General features: G+C 39.5%; 1 protein-coding gene across 2 annotated transcripts in view; it reads right to left on the reverse strand.

Annotated features, from left to right (window-relative positions):
• LOC129359605 (inositol polyphosphate-5-phosphatase A-like) overlaps positions 1 to 17136 on the reverse strand; it is a 151743-nt gene that overhangs the window by 47141 nt on the left and 87466 nt on the right. For both annotated transcript variants that reach the window (XM_055029349.1, XM_055029348.1), the window contains exons 7-9: positions 13451 to 13503; positions 12561 to 12680; positions 2433 to 2517 (exon numbers count right to left, since the gene is read on the reverse strand). In XM_055029349.1, the coding sequence (XP_054885324.1) occupies positions 2433 to 2517; positions 12561 to 12680; positions 13451 to 13503 (258 nt within the window). The remainder of the gene's footprint in view (positions 1 to 2432; positions 2518 to 12560; positions 12681 to 13450; positions 13504 to 17136) is intronic.

Below are 17136 nucleotides of genomic sequence, written 5' to 3' on the forward strand. Positions count from 1 at the left end.
TTATAGATACTGCCCACTGTGAAACATCCACAGGAAAGGAAGTTTTGGAGTTGTTCTATCCCAGCCTTGTACCCATCACAGGTTAGGCTTAATCAAACTTACTAAACTTCTTACTTCCTCAATTTTTCTTTTTTCCAAGAGATCAACTTTGATGATACAATATTCCCTTACTACCCAGAGTCTTCATCATTGGACCAATGATCTCTTCATCATTAGAAAAATGAAGAAGAGGTAATATCTTTCCATGATCATAATGTTGCACCTTTTTTTGTTGTTTATACCCGACAGGGAGCCTTTAGGAACTTGTTCCCTAAAGCCTCTTCTGACTGGTTGATCAGCACCTTGTGATGACTCCTAACCTGGAAGCTCAATCTGCTGAGAGTTGCTGTGATCTGTCTGGTTAGGTGAGTTGAATGGATGTCTGACTTAAACCTACTTCTCTTAGTTTAGTTTGCAATTCTAAAACGATTCTACAAATGTTATTCCCATTTCAAAGTAAGGAACCAAAAACATCCCAGGTTCTACCATCAAACAGGAGCTGATTTTCCTGTTGCTTAAGCCTGTTGAAATGCCCATTTAGCCTTTAAAAAAAAGGATAATAAGAATATTTTACTTTTTTTTGTGCGTGTTTCTTTTTACTTAATTCATTTACTTAAAAAGATGTCCGAAATATTTAATTTCAACTTTTCCAGGATTTTATTTTTTAACCAAAGATAAATAAGTCATAATCTGAGGAGTAAAATTATCAAACTGTGTATTTAAATTATTAATGTAAGTTTTAAAAAATGAGAAGGAAAGATTTCAGGATAACAAAATGCTTTCTTTTGAGCTTATTTCATCCAGAACTAGAGATGCAAATATTTCACTGTCTACTGATTGAATTTGACTCTGACTTTTAGGGTCATGATTTGATTCAGAAATTATTTTTAATTCAGAAACAAATTTTTCTATTCAAAACAGTCTAAATATTTTTGCTTGAATTACATGACAAAAATCTGTTTGTGCATAAAATACTGTAGCTCAAGTTACCAGCACTAAGTTAGTTTACCTGCCAGGTCTTTCTATAATAAAAAAAATATTATTCAAAATATTATTTTACAAAAAAATTAAGCAGACCAAAGTCGATTCAGAATCGCCAGGACTGGGAATTGAGATTCTCCACAGAACAGATTTTTCTTCTGCACCTCCATCCAGAAACCATAAAAATATCTGCTTTTTGTAGATTTTAAAGCTGTGAACCTGGCATCCTTTATCCTGAAGAGCCCTGATAAGATATCAGGGTAATAACGTCAATGTGGCAACCTAAATGTGCGCCGGGTGACATGCAACTGCAGACTCCTGCTACTGAATAGCCTCAGTGTTTTTCCCATCTGCAGCAGCAGAGAGCGTTCCTGCATTTATTACCTCCAAAGCAACACACGTTCATATGACCAGCAGGTCCATGTAATCCGATTACAATCCCAAAATCCAATATTCTGCACTAACTCCGAGGCGATGAATCAATGCCCCCTGATGGAGTGAAAAACACGTGAACGAGGAACGCCTCGGTCATCCCCGAGAGCAGTGGTTCCCAAAGTGTGGGGCGCGGCCCCTGGGTGGTGCGGTGGGGGGCGCGGGAAGCAGTATGGATGAATGAAAAAGAAACAGCTACATAAAAGTGTGTCACTGTAAAGATGGTTTGTAGTGTGTTTTGTTCCAACTTCAAGTGTGAAATAAACTTCAGTGGAGTTTGAAAACAAAAGATGTGTATAGGTTGGCTGAATGGTGTGTGTGCCCAGTTGATTTTTTTTCTTTTTGGGGGGAGATTTTATTATAATCCATAGGAGAGACCCAGAAAATCTTTGGGAACCACTGCCGTAGTGGGCAGATGACAAACTGCAGAAAGCTTACTCTTTGCTAAAGTGCTTCCTAAGTCATTTGAGCATTTGATTCCTCCATTGAGGGAGCTTCCCGCTCCTCTGAATGGAGGTTCTAGTTGAAGCCTACACCTTCACCAGTCCCACTGATTCCAGGACCATTGTGGTGGAAAAGAGTGTCTTTCCCACTCTGTTATCATTGGACATATCTCTGTCTGCGGTGGGTTTATATGACCTGTCCCACCCTCCGCCATCTTCTCATGGACGATGCAGACTAACTGCACTGCTTCAGTTCTCAGTGGCCTCATTTGCAACGAGAGGAGAAGGGAAAGGAGGAGGAGTAAATGGCACCATAACAGAACAATACACTTGGAGACTGAGTTGGCAAACACAGCTCAGGCTGCAACGGGGAGGTGTTTAATGACTCATAACTCTGAGCCGACCGCGCACAACTAAAACCACTTTTACTATATTGCAGTTGCCCTGTAGTACACACAAGCGCTCTACATCAACATGAAGCTGGCAGTGTTTGCTGTTGCCTTTAAAACACGCATGTATTACAAAAAGGACACTAACCTCAAACAGTGGCTTGGCGTCCAACCTGAAGTTAAAGTCCCCGAAGAGGAAGAATGGCACCTTCTTGTACTTCTCGTCTGAGAGCCTGCAAAAAAAATAAAATCCAGCAACAAATTAATCGAAAGAAATGCTCTTGGAAAAAAAACTGAACAAGCAAAGCAACTTCACAGCCATCAGTATTAATTGTTGGAGACTTTTAATTGGAGGGGGATTCAGATCATGAGGCTTACAGCACCACCTGGTGGACTCAACAACTTCATTTAAGGGGTTAGTGTTTTTTTTTACTTATTTATTCTAAAAATGTCTTGCAATCTTTAAAAACATTTGCTGATTTGCATCTAATTACAAAAATCATGAGACAGTGATGTTAAGTCTCCTCCACTCATATTGGTACACTGTAAAAACAAACAAGTCCTTTAATGTAGAAGCAGAACTAAAAAAATTAAATAAAATCTAAGTACAAAACTCAAAATTTGACTTTGAGAGATGTTATTTAGTGAAGAAAAAAAAATCACATTCCTTTTACAGAATCACTAGTACCACAAATAAAATTAAAAATGTTATTTTTTATTTTTTATTCTGTTCCCACCTGGTGGAAACAAACACACAATCAACACTCTTCACCTGCAATAACATCAGCTGTTTAAAAATCAATTCAAAAAGAAAATCGACAGAGCAAAACATCAAAAAATGTTTCATGTTGTTTCCATCTCTTGTCAACAAGGAGGAAAATAATCAGAACAGAGGAAACATTAACATGTAGCAATGGTTTACCTATAAATGAGGAATTTTGCTGAAGTAATAATAAATGTAAAGTAACGTTTTCAAACTTTGCATATTTCATCATTCACTTTAAATTAGACACACATTTTCTGCCATTATTCTCCCATTTCTCCCAAAAGCTACAAATTAACCATGGTCACCTCATTCCATTTGCAACACATTTTTAATGAACAATATAGTTATTGTTTTATTTTTATAAACAGATTTGAGAGATGATTTCTGTTACTCCATCATTCATTGTGGAAAAAGTGAAAAAACATCTTCAGAAGTCAGGAAATGACAGGAAAATAGCTCATCACCTCAACATGCCAACATCTACAATTAGGAAAATTACTAACATCAACAACCTTCAAGGAGATTCAGACAGGAAAACAGAAAAAAAAGGCAAGCCAGAGGTGCCTGACTCCAGTTCAAAAGAGCTACTGCAACATTGAGATGGATCCAACAAACTGAATCAAATAAAGAAGAAGGGATGAGTCAAAAAGGTTATAAGAGAAATGGAGCTGGAGGAAAGCTAACTACAGCAAAGAACAACATCCTGGGCATCACCATGAAACAACCAATTGACTCTAGCCAGAGGCAAACCAGCTGTTTATAAGTGACGTGACGGTGATTGATAAACTCTTCAAAAAATGTGTCGATCAAGCCGATCAGGTTGATGTGGAGACTGACAGGAACTGTAAAGCATGGTGGAGGGGCAGTGATGCTGTGGGTCTCTTTATATTTCAAAACCTGCACAGCATTACGAACCATCTGAAATATCAGGACATGTCTTACAAAATCCTAACGCCCTCTGTCGGAAACGGTTTGTCACTGTGTCTTTCGACATTTCAACATGTTACAGAAAATATAATGCGTATAATATTGACTGAAGAGGGATGAACACGTTCTGACACCAGAGGGGTCTTTAACTGTGGCGTTACTAGAAATATTTATAACTGATTATGACATTTTTTCTGCACTTATTAAGTAAATGAAATCAAAGTTGGAATCTTTCCACATTTTTTGATGTGGGAATGTCAGATCATGCTACTGCAATAAAAAAACTAAACATTTATTCCAATGCATTTTAAAAATTATTACCAAGATTCAAACCACAAATTATAATCCCATGTTTTTTTGGGGGTTTTGTTTTGGTAATTTCCTGCATGTTTATAGCTCTTTTTTGTCTGAAGGAGAATCAAAACTTAATTATACTATAAATCCAAATCTTGAGGAAAGAAACAAATTATTCGCCCATTAAGAGTGAGATTAAACCCCACGTCTGTGTAATTTTATTCCGATAATCTAGTTCTGAAACAGCTCAGGGGCCTTCGTGTTCAGCAACAAGTTCCTTCGTCCCCTGGGATTTGTCTGCGGTGGATTTCCCATCCCTGCAAGGCGTCTTGAGTGATCATGCAGGACAGTTCATTAGCAGCTGACTCTAAATTAATAATCTTCCATGCTGCTTTGAACGACAGAAAATTCACTTTGCTGAGCTGATCAAAGGGATGGCGAACTAACACGACTCCGTTCGGGTCGGCTCTAATGCTCGGAATAGCAAAACAAAAACGCTAGGAATTTAGATTTAAGGAATTATCATCTTATAAAGTTTTCCCCTGCATTTAATGTCATTACATTTGGAATTCTGTTATATTGTCATTTCTGTTTCAAACCAAACATATGATATTGGATCGTTGGAAGAGCTTGGTGTTCCAATTATGTCACTTACATAAAGTTTTAAAGAAGCAGATTTCTTTTTACTATTTCAGTACAATGTCAGAAGATTCCCAGTGCGTAAATCTTCCTCCTCATCCATGCAACTTCATCGGAGTGCCAGCATCCCAGCGCTTTAAAAATACATAATAAAATTAAAAAATGCACCTAAGCGACATATAATGAACTCCTATACCTCATCGCCTACTTAAAAGTGGCTCTTCTCCTGAGCAGAGATTGGAAATTAAGGTGGATGTAGAGCTCGCTCTTGTTTAATTAATGAGTCAGGATGCTTGGCTCACTATCTCTGCTAATCGTGCGAATAAATCTCGCCGTTGACTTCCCAGGCGCAGATAACAATATATTTATGAGGCCGTAAAGAGAGGAGAAAGCCTTTCACGGCGGTGGGTCTCAGTCTGGCCGGCTGTCGTAAAGCCCGACGGGGGCGACAAGGAGGTGCGAAAAGGTTTCACAGAAAAAGGAAAAAAAAATAAACTCTTTCAGTTTGATATTGCATCGGATTAAGCAGAATCTGGTTATTTTCTTTATTTCCTTTAACCAGTTCAATAAAAACTGAGAAAACTTCCTTTTATCTAATCACTTTTCATTTGTTTTACAATTTCCTCATTTACATATTTTTTCTTTAATTATATTTATTTATTTAATTTTCTATTCATTCATTTATTTATTCAAATGTTTTATTTTCATCACATCACATAACTTTTCTTATTTACTTATCTATTTATTGATGTAGACGCTTGTTCTTTAATAACAAACTTACTGGGAACAAAATCAACAACTTTACAACACTTAACTCTGCAACACTAATAATTTCTTGAAACCAATTTAGTTTCATCTTTATAAACATTTTAACGAGGGATCAATTTTATTTATTTACTTTTTTTTTTTTTTTTTACAAATTTGAAGTAATAGTTTTACCAACTGATATATTGATTGTTTATTTTTGTTTTAGGAAATAATGTGGTTGTTTTTTACTTTGAATTCAAAAATAATTCCAAACATCAGTCAAAATGAAAATCCTAAACAGAACAAAAACGTGATATTTAGAGACAAAATGTTTTAGTTATTATTTTAAAGTCAGCACCTTCATGACTCATCAGTAAAACATTTTCTGCAACCACAAAATTAAAGCTTACTGACTGAGAATGCTCTATTACCACAGTAATACTGAGGGATTGTGAGTGTTTGAGTGTCCTGCAGCTCATTAATTAACTCGGACTGGTGTCGTTTACGACGCGACATGCTGGTGCTAAGAGACTGAGCTGTATAGAAACACTTTATCCAGCCAAGCCAAGTAGAGAGCAGTAACACGGCTAATAAGACGTTCTTATAACTGTGGGAACTCAAACACGCCTCGGGTGAGAAGAGAGTTTCATCTGATCCTTTAAAAACAGAGCAAAACGTCTGAATTTGTCTACTGAGACCAGGAGTGGAAAAGAAAAGACCGATAAGTAAATGGGTCAAGGAAGGAAACAGTCATAAGTGAATGTTTCTCCACAGCTTGCTGTCTTTCTCTCGCTAACAGGCATGTCTAATACAGGCTGGCTGTTTTGTCTGCGGTTGCGAGGTTTCAGCCACAGGTCAGAAGGTAACACTCTGTTTACACGATCATTTCCTAAAGCACTCATGGTGAGCCGCCACTGTGAAAGTTGACTTTTTTCCTTGGCCATTGTGGAGGATCGAAGAATTGCAACATTAGCTACAGCTACTAGGCATGAAAGGAGCTTGAAGGTGGGGGGTCCAGAGCTAAGGGGTGCCTCCCTCCAAACCCCCTCCCAATTTGCTGACCCTCACCCTTGGTGGGGCCCCTCCATTAGCCTCATCATCATAGTCCATTCAGGCAAACTGTACCAGTGTCAGTGACATTTCCCCACAAAGACGCACTCCTTTGCTCAGTCTATAAACATGCTTTCTCCGGGCCAATTCATCGCACGGTGACACCCATGAAAGAGCCTCTTCGCAGGGCCCCGTTCTCACTGGGGCCCGGGTTGGGGCCTTCCACAGGCCTTCCGAAGGGCCACACAAAGATAAGGGTCAGACGTTAATTTATTACATGGCCCAGAACCTTGCTCCCAGGCTCCTTTAACTACCATCACCACAAAAGCAACCAGTGCATGTTCTCTCTTTCTGATTCTAATTTTCTCTAACATGCAAACAAACTGTTATTGAAATAAATAAACATGCATTTAACATTTAAAAATGATAATTTCAGACTTTACTATTACCCTTGTTTATGACGTATGAATCTCCTTGAACTCATCAATTCTCTGTTCTCAAGCCCAATCACTCAGTGGCTGCTGGTCAGATTATATGCTGATGACTGACAGCTATAACAGGAGGTCTCTATGGGATTATGAGGGTGCAGCGTGGGGCCGTGTCACGATTACACTGACTAGCTGACTGACCATACGCTGGCAAATCAGGTTCTGCTTTGCACAGAATAGCCTAGTTGAACACCTTCATCCATTGTAAGTAAATGCCGAGACTTTGGGAGAATGTTAACATTGTGAAGAATTTGCCAGAGGCGTTTTTGAATGGACCACGGTTGGCCTCCGACAGGACCTTTGACATTGCTGGACAACCACAGCATCGCCCCGCAGTTAGCCACCCATCTCCTTAGTAACGCCCACCCCAATAAGAACACCACGCAGGAAAGATGTGGTGTGTGGGGGGTACATAAGTGGACAGCGGTCACACAGAGGTTAGGGACCACTCAAGAGAAAGTCCAATTGAATAAGAGACCAGGAGACAGGTTGGTAGACAATACAAGTCTCCAAAGATATTGATAATATCATTCTGGCTATTCGAATAAATGTTCCACAAATTTTGTGTAGAGTGTGTTACCACAATGGAATCATCAATGATGTAAGAGATGCAATTGTTGCCACCCATAATTTTGCTGATGGCTATAAGCTAATTTCAAAACAATCTGATAGATTATTTTCATGTGGCAAACCTTTGTTTCGGTTGTAAATGCCCCGGCAAATTCATCTAAAGACCATACTGGTCATGCTCAGTGAAACGGCTCCATCTCAGACTTGACTTGACAAGCATTTCAAATGTTCAGGCTTACGAAAACATAAACTGGTTCTTGGAAGTTTTTCCAGAAGAACCAGAACCAAACATGGAGAAACAGCATTCAGTTTCTGTGGTACTCTAATCTGGAACTAACTTTACAACATTGTTGCAACACCGAACTTGAGAAATGTCCTTTTGACAGATGACAAATTTGGAGTTATTACGTAGGATGTCAGTATTTCTAACCAAATGTCAAGGATAGTGATGAAGCGGTGATGATTTGGATCTTTTTATGCAGCCAATGAAACTTGGCATCTTGTAATTATTGAGATAACTATAGACTAGTGTCAAATATGAAGTCATCTGACACAAAAACTTTGACCCAAAATGAGTCTTTAACATAACAACAATCCCATCAAAATAGATTAAAAATAAAGGAATCAACATTTTTCAACAGCCTTGAAATTGAGCCTCTGTCTCTTTAAGTAGCTCCTATACCGCTCCACCTTTAGCAAGTAATCACAACAGAACTCCTCCATGTTTATGACCTTTCTTAGGACCATTGGACTGAAGTAGTTTGCATAATGAAGTCAGAAAACTTGCAGTTCCACCTGGTGTTTGCTGGTTGCTGCTGCTGCTAGTCTGAAGGAGCGGAGTGAGGAAAGCGGAGCTTTGTGAGAGCAAGTGTTTAAGCACATCTGAATATTTGCCATAGGAGATTCAAACATGCATCAAAGAATCAAAGCGACATTCATGTATGTTTTTGATGAGGGAATAACTTTATAACAAGATATAAAGCTCCAAAATGTTGATTACATAATCTGCTTATCTTACTGTAAAGTAACAACATTGTCTAGAAAGGAACACAAAAAATGGTAAACCGCATTTTTACATGAGGTTTGTCCATTCTGGTTAAACTTTTCTTGAATGACTGAAATTCTATAAATGTATCTAAATTTTCATTTGGACGTTCTAGTAAAAGTTGGTCAAATCTACAGAAAATGTTATTGATATGGATTTAAGACATCGCAAGGTGTTAATTGCATATGGAAATATTAGCATAATGTCTGCAGAGACAAGAACACCTTGAGAAGTTCTCTGTGGCTTTGTGGAGGACCTGCTCGTGATTATCCTCTCCTCCCTCTTGCTGCTCAACATGTCTATTGGCTGGAGATGAGCTGGCCTCTCTCGGCTCTTTCAGCCTGTTGTTCTGGGAAAAGCCTAAAGGGAAACATTTAGATTGGAGGGCTCTTTGAGACGCTGTGACAGTTGACTGATGACCCTCCATAAAATGACAAAGCATCGCTGTGTGGTGGCCAGTGCAGCCCACTGCCTCCCCATGGGAAACTAATTGCTTTGAATTGTTAACGGCAACATTATTTTTCTGCCAATCATTCCTTTTCAATGGCCCCGAAAATGAGCATGAAACAAGTCTTTTCAGCGAACAAAACAGTTAAATGTCCCCAATGTTGATCAAATTAACTTCAGCACTGTGACAATGGACTATATTTGTGTGAAAATAATGGTGCATCACAAAGGAAGCCTTTATACCAGGATTTCACAGTTGTAATGTAAAACTGTTCTCCCCTGAACCAGACCAGCCACTCTGAAAGGGGCTTGGAAAAAGAAACAAACTTCAACACACAAAGGAGATTTTTTTTTTTTTTTTTAAAGGAAGATTGAGGGAAAGGTGTTGGTTTTATCATTTAACAGCCAAGGTTTTTCATCAGAATAATCTGAGGTTTAGCATCACTGGAGCAAAAAATAATAAATAAAACGAATTGTACATGAAATTATTCTTGCTGAGAAATGCAGTTAAGTTCAGGTGTTTATCTCATGAGATGTTTCTTCATGTGGAATGAACAAGACCAATAAAACTTGGTAAAGTGTTGTGTTTTTGAGTGTTATGTACCATATTTATGTTGAATTAAGTACGCCATCAGATAAAATGGGAACAATGTAGAATTTGAACTTCCAGATTTGTATAAGTATGAAAAACCAGATTTTATCCATTCACATTCATGCCTGCTCTTCCCTTTCACAATTTATCATTTAAAAGTGGGGAAAAACATGGGTTTATAATTCTGGAAATGTATGGAATTTCACGGTTCCCGGTATTGCAAGGGAAAGACGTTGGGTGCAGCACTTTTCATGCCTGTTCACTTTCTCTGAAACCGTCGTGCGCAGATCCGGAGCACCGGAGTGAGAAACAACCCGGTGGTTTTCAGAAGGAAGGGGAGGAGGAGCACAAAGGCTGCTCGGCTTCTGTAAAGGGCAGTGAATAATGGCTCGCTCCTTTCACAGAGGCTGCTAACCTTTTGGCAGCCACCAGCAAACTCCATTCTACTCCACCGATCTGGGGGGACAATGTTCCAGGGCCGGGCTTTGAATGAGGCGCTACCACCAACAGTGTTTCCATTCAACGCCTGGTTGGGAACCATCTTTTTGGCCATTGTCCTAACTCTGACTCCTACCCCCAGAAGGAAAGCAGGAAAAGGGACAGGGGGAATACCTAAAGCCAGTCCCCCCACCTTCTCTCGCTCTCTCTCTCCAGTGGAAGGTTTAATCTCTCACTTGGAGATGGGAGGGGATGGCGTACACACTGCGATCACATGTCAGTGCCGCCTAGACCGAGCTTCAGGCTGCACCTTATCTGTGTCTGGCCTAATAATGCTGCTTACAGCCCATTGAGAACACATCTGATAAGGCTTTTCCTCAGTGGCCCTTTTAACTGCTAAACATTGTTTATCTCCAAAGTACTTAAAGGCCTCTGGGGAACAATGCTGAGGAAAGGCGTTTAGCCACTATTAAGTCGCATCAAAAAGGCAGCGCTCTGCTCTGCAGCCTGCAGTGATGTGTGGGGAAAGCAGTGAGATGCTTGTCATGCAGCCTTTGCTTTTTTAGTTTTTGACAAATGTGGACAAACTCCAGCTTTTACCTCACAAACTCAACCCTGGAATAAAAGGAGAATTGTTCACAGGGAAATAAAGAAACTTTATTTTTTATCTCCCATAATGCATAGGGGGAAGAAAATCTAATAAATTTCACATGTGGAAAATTATATGGGAGGAATGGAGATGGATGGAATTCATTCCCTCTCTTTCTCTGTCTCAGACTAACTTTCTCTTCATCAACATTAAAGTGGAAATTCTTCCAAAGCTCAACATTTGTGTTTTTCCTACAGAGGGATTTACTAGGGCACTAAAGCGGAAAAAACACGGAAAAAGCATGACGTAAGCCGTAAAAACCTACGGAAAACACTTCAAGGAGAGCAACAACAAAGGTCCTTTTAAAAACCACATCATGTCAGGTGAAATACTACGTGATAAAAACGGCAAAAGCTGCTATATTCTGTAAACACTCCCACTCCGCTGTCCATTAAAGGCCTTCATTCATTAAATCAACAAAGAAGTACAGGCTAAATGTCACCTCTGTGAGATTAGAAAGGACCTCATAACCAGCGCCTGGCAGAAATGGCCGTGTATTCCACCCATATGCATGTACGCAGTTATTCAAAGCGGAGGTGGAGGGGAGCTGTGTCATGCATTCTTATAGCGTTTGAATGGGAGGTCAGCGGCTGGGAGCCGGTACCGGCCTTTTATTCTGAGTTAGCACGGCCAGGTAGGGAGCAGGGGTGGCACCGTGCACTCCATCATCCCGCCCCGCTCCAAATGGAAACGCCATAAATCACATTAGCATGGAGCAGGAGGGGGATACGGTGGCCCGTTTGAATGGAGGCTGAACTGAATGCAGAAATCATTACAACGTCAGCAAGAGCAGAGAAATTAAAAGGACACTATTATGTAGCTTCTGAGCTTTACATCATGTTGTAATGTTATTTCCTCATCAAAAAAATACCAGCAATGTTGCTTTAATTCTTTCATGTATGTTTGGGAAAATCCTTTAATCTCCATGGTTGGATGGATCAAGCCCCGCCTTCAAGGAAAGAAGCTCCTTCAGTTTCCAAGCTTCTGAGCTTACGCCTCCCCCATGACGCCCTCACTCAGCTCCTACAGACTAGTCAGCAGCAATTAGCAACCACCTGGTGCATCTTTATGGTTAAAGTTGGATTTTCTGGAGGAATGAAAAGACCAAAATATAAACAAAAGTTGATATTTTGACCAGAACATTTGCGGTACGTCCTTGAATCTGACACACAAACCATAGCGATGAACGACAAAGCTGCTTCCCTTCGCCTGACGAGGGCTAGCTTTTGCTTCAAAAAACAGTCTAATGGGACATTGGGAAAGATTATTGTGTCCAAGTTGTGCTAAAAGGAGCTCAAACCTAAAATAGCCCATCAATGCTAATTTTAAACATGTTTCACCAGCAGACATCCCCAACGCTAGTTCACATTCCTAAAAACACTATCTGCTCAAAGACGTTCAGTGAAGCATCAGGAGATCCTGAATGGACATAACAGCAGTTTGCACCAATCTGACGGTTGAATAACCTAAATAACAAAATAAAAGCTATGTATACCTTTGTTGTTGAGCTCACATGTTCATTTATTCATTAATTTAACATCAAAAAGTTTTTTTCAACTGAAAATATTGCTTTTTTTTTTGTCAACATGTGTTTAATGGCTGATGTCTCCTGCTGGTCCGTTACCTTTGTAGAATAAAGCTCACGGCCTTCTGCCTGATCCCGGCGTAGGAGGAAGGACTGTCCTTCCAGGCCATAACGTTGTGAGCGTCGTGGAAGAGGTGAACGTTGACCAGATCGAAGTCACTGTGACGGAAAAAAAAAAAAATTGTGACCGACATTTCCTTCGAAACATCCCTTTCACAGCAGACTATTAATTATTATTGTTTAAACAGAGCCTTAAGGATATTTATTAGAAAAGCCGTGTGACATTTTAAACCCCTGATTGGCTTTCTTTCACCCCGTCCTGTTAGGGGGGGAGCAAGACGACTCAATGTGCTGATGAACACCTCCCTGCTGATTGTATCGGTCCGAGGAATTGATCGTATCTCAAGGTTTATTCTGCAGTGACATCCTGAACAAATGACAACATTCATGGCTTAGACAATACGTGTTTATCCCGTCCCAGATCTGATCTCCTATTCTTCACCGGTCGGCCTCTCCCTGCCGCTGCTGTCAAACGTCATGCCCCTATTAAATGCTTACCGTTTCAGCTCTTTAGTCCTCATGTCATCCCTCTATTAGATTACAATCCCCCCCATCCCCCCGCCGCCTCTGCACACTGGGAGTTTCTATTCATGCCGTGCAGGTTCAATTGCATCTAATGTTTTCTGTCATCTGTCATATGCAGCTGCTTGACTAAGGGGATTACGTCTAATCAAATACGGTGGCGCAGGGCCCACAGAGGGTACGGTACGTACGGAGCTCTCCCCGTCTAACCTGGGAGACGTCAGACGCGACTGACACGGCTGGATCTGCGGCCCTAATCGTGCTGATAGAGCTGCAACGACTCGAGGCTGAGCAGTGATGAGGTGGGTGGGACGTGTTGCTGTTAGACGGCTGTTAATAAAACTCACCAGTTGGAAAGGCCCCATCGAGTTCTGAGGAATCCCTTTCTGGACGACTGGCACTGCAGAACAAAGAGACTCGGTTTAGAACCTGTTATCAGGCAAATTTTGACAGAAAGATGAGTGGAAGCTATTAGATGACGAGAGTATTTCATTTCAGAAGTGGTTTGTTGAAATGCAATGCTTTTTGAGCGAGATATTTGATCACTTTTTTTTGTTTAAGCTGGTCGGTTTCCTTCCACAGACCTGGATTTGAAGCATATTAGAAAGATTTTCAATTGGGTTGATACAAGTTAATCTCAGCCTCCTTTCTACATTTAAAAATAAATTCTGACATGCATTTATGATTTATATCGTCTTGGAACACCCAACTATGTCCATGTTTTTACCTTCTAGTTGCTGATCTGGAGTAAAGTCAAAGAAGTCGGAGACAGAAAGACTAAAAAAACAACTGTGACTGGCTTCTTCAATATTTGAAACACCAAATATACCTGCTACTGCAGAAGCTAGCATCCATGGTCTTCCTTATCTTCAGTCTCAAAATTTAGTGTAACAGAGCATAAAGCATCACATGAGGGCATATAAAAAACCCCAAAATTATTCAAATTCTTCAATCTGTCAGAGTTTTTTCTTCCGTTTAACTTTCCTTTAATATTATTGGATGTAACTTTGCCAAACGTATTTCTTGAAATAAGTTTCTTGTTATGACAGAAACTGAACTTTCATAACATTTATGTTTGACTTATAACATAATGGTTTTAAAGATAATAGTTTTAATATAATTTTCAAGTTTTATGAAGAAGCTGAATTTTGAGTTTCCATTGGTTGTACAATACAGTCTTTAAAATGGACATAAATAATCAATTCAAATGTATCAGTGTGTTTGATGTCAACATATTGTAAATTTCCCTTTTTGGATTCTTTAATGCGATCCTAAAATATTCGATTTGCTAACTTGCAATATTATTTCTTTCCCTGTAAACTGCAATAAAATAACAATAAACTTGGCTTGGACCTCAATAAAAAAGGAATACAACTTCTGACCTATTTATAGAAAAGACACCAGACCAAGCTGAGGTCAGAGGTCACACCTCCTGCAGTGTGATCTGTTTGGATCAGACCTCACCGGGTTTGTCCTGGACAGATCGGATCAAACCAGCTGCTTCGTTCCCCAGCAGCACATGATCAAACAGCGCATGATTCACCAGGAAGCTGGTTATTAAATGAGAGACAAATTGATGTTGTGAGTCTTCTCATTCGGAATAAGATAAATAACTCTATTTTCCACAACCTCTTTCTTTCTTTTCCAGTCGATCTCTCTCCCTCTCCGGGAGTTAACTGCGGTGATAAATAAACTAATTATAGGCCAGGTCGCATAATTACAAATTGACTAATTTTATTTAAAAAACCCAGATGCAAATTAAAGGGCTAAGAGGTATTTGATTGCGCCTTGCATCCTTCAATCTGCATTAGTAGAAGATTAACTGTATCAAATTGAATTACATTAGCATACTTGAATTAATCCATACTGCCTCTGCAGGATGCATGGGCCCAATTATAACTCACTCGTCCAATGTTGTGGTTTTGAAAAGAGCAAATGGAATTAGATATGAGTTTCACCCTTCTGGAAAAACAGATTGACCTTACACACTCAGAAAGTGAATAAAAAGGAGAAACACGCACAATAAAGGCTGAGTAACTACAGGCATAATGGACTTTATATCCTCAGAACAATACGATTACTTTACAGCAGGAACAAATCCCTCAGCTTGTAAAGTTGTGGAAGGAAGGGAAGCCGCTAGAAAGGATGAGGAGGTGGAAAGATGATGGTTAGGGATGGCGGTGGGGGATTCGTACGAGATCTGACTGCCGCCAGAGACGATTAATCTCGATTTAATTTAAAGAGCCATTAACTACGATCACAGCATTAAAATCCATCACTTTTCTGACACCTGGCCCCAGATTACCCCATTTCCTGCACATATGACTGATTGACCCCCCGGTTCCTTACAAACACACACAAACAACACACACAAAGGCAAAGTCTCGCACTTTAAAACAGAAAGGCAGCTCTCAGTCATTGCAGCAATGAAACCGGTTCCGTCTGGGACAAGAGTCCAGTTTGGGATAGCATCTAGCGGCTGACAGGAAGAGTGCAATACAGGTACACTCAATATTATGCATTAACAACCAAAATGACAGAATTTAAATCCATTTATCAAGTAAAAAAGATAGGTCTGAAACGATTAATGGGATTAATCACGATGAATAGATTGAATGTAGTTATCAATTAATTGTTCAGTGGAGTGTAAATACTCAAAAAGGCCATTTTGCTGAAAGAATAACACACTCAAGGCAGTAATTAAACCAAAAACTGTTGGAAGAGACATATCCATTTTGCATTTACATCAAAATTAAAAATTTTTCTGTAATTAAAAATAACACAAGTGGCAAAGTTTTAACTTCTAATTCTGGAAGTACCTTTTGCTATTAATTTACTAATCAGTAATTTAAAATGTAATTAACAGACATGCTCTACACTGTGTTGATGCAAGTTCAAGCAGAAACAGCTCAGCTTCTAACATGTTGATGTTAGAAATATATTTTAAGCTCCATATTAATCTTTTTTTTACAAATAATCAAGAGTACACTAACTTAATGATACGTTGTCGCATTTAAGGGAACAAAAAGTTTATTTTATGATATCAAAAAGGAATTTGATTATTTCTTTGCACTTTTTGAGCTATTTGATATATCAAAAAGGTTTAAATCAAAAATCTGCATAATGTGTCATTTTATCCGATTAATAATCAGAATAATCGATTAATAACCAGGACAGGTGATTAATCGATTAATTAATTGGTAAGAATAATCGATAGACTAATCAGTAGCTGAATTAACCGTTAGTAATCCTGAAAACAATAAACTGACGGAGTGACATGTTGGGTGCAAATAATAATGTCATCCCAGGATGTGGGTGGGGGTTTGGTGGGTGGGTGCGAGGGGCAGCAGGAAGGCCACGAGGCTCAGGGTGACATTGGCTCAGCTTCCACAGGTCAGTGATGGCGTCTCCGCCTGCGACAGTGATGAACGGCGGCTGCAGAGAGGGTCGCGTCCGGAGGACGTTGGGCGATGCACAGACTGACCGCCGAGCATAGACCCACACAGAGGGGTAAAAGATGGCAGAAAAATGAAGTATTCAAGAAAATACTGGCATGATGAAAAGAAAGCACACCTCCTTTCAGTTCTAAAACGATTCAAATTTGTACAGAAAAACATCACAGACTCAAACCAACTATATATCAGTCCTTCCACAGTTACAGGATTGCAGAAATTCACAAAAAAATAAAAATAAAATGAACAACTCTCTGCATTTGTTTCTTGCCAATTTATAATTTTGAGTAAATTGTTTGCCAAAATGGTCAAGCGCATTGGGCTTAAGTGACTGCTAACTCCCACCTGAAGGTGGCAGTACTTCTTACTTCTACAAAACTGTCGACTAATAGCCTGAGATCGATATGGTGAGCAACAAACAGTCACATTTACGGTCATAAATAAGCGCAAAGTAGCAGCACAAAATTTGCGATTTTGATAGCAAAAAAATAAAAAATAATCACAAAAGCAAAATCATGGAAAGACTGTCTATAAAAGCAGGCTCAATTCAAACACAGAAAGACATCAGCATTGGCCATCAA

This window comes from Poeciliopsis prolifica, unplaced genomic scaffold (genome assembly GCF_027474105.1).
Source record: "Poeciliopsis prolifica strain line A6 unplaced genomic scaffold, Auburn_PproV2 SCAFFOLD005, whole genome shotgun sequence".
Lineage (NCBI taxonomy): Eukaryota > Metazoa > Chordata > Actinopteri > Cyprinodontiformes > Poeciliidae > Poeciliopsis > Poeciliopsis prolifica.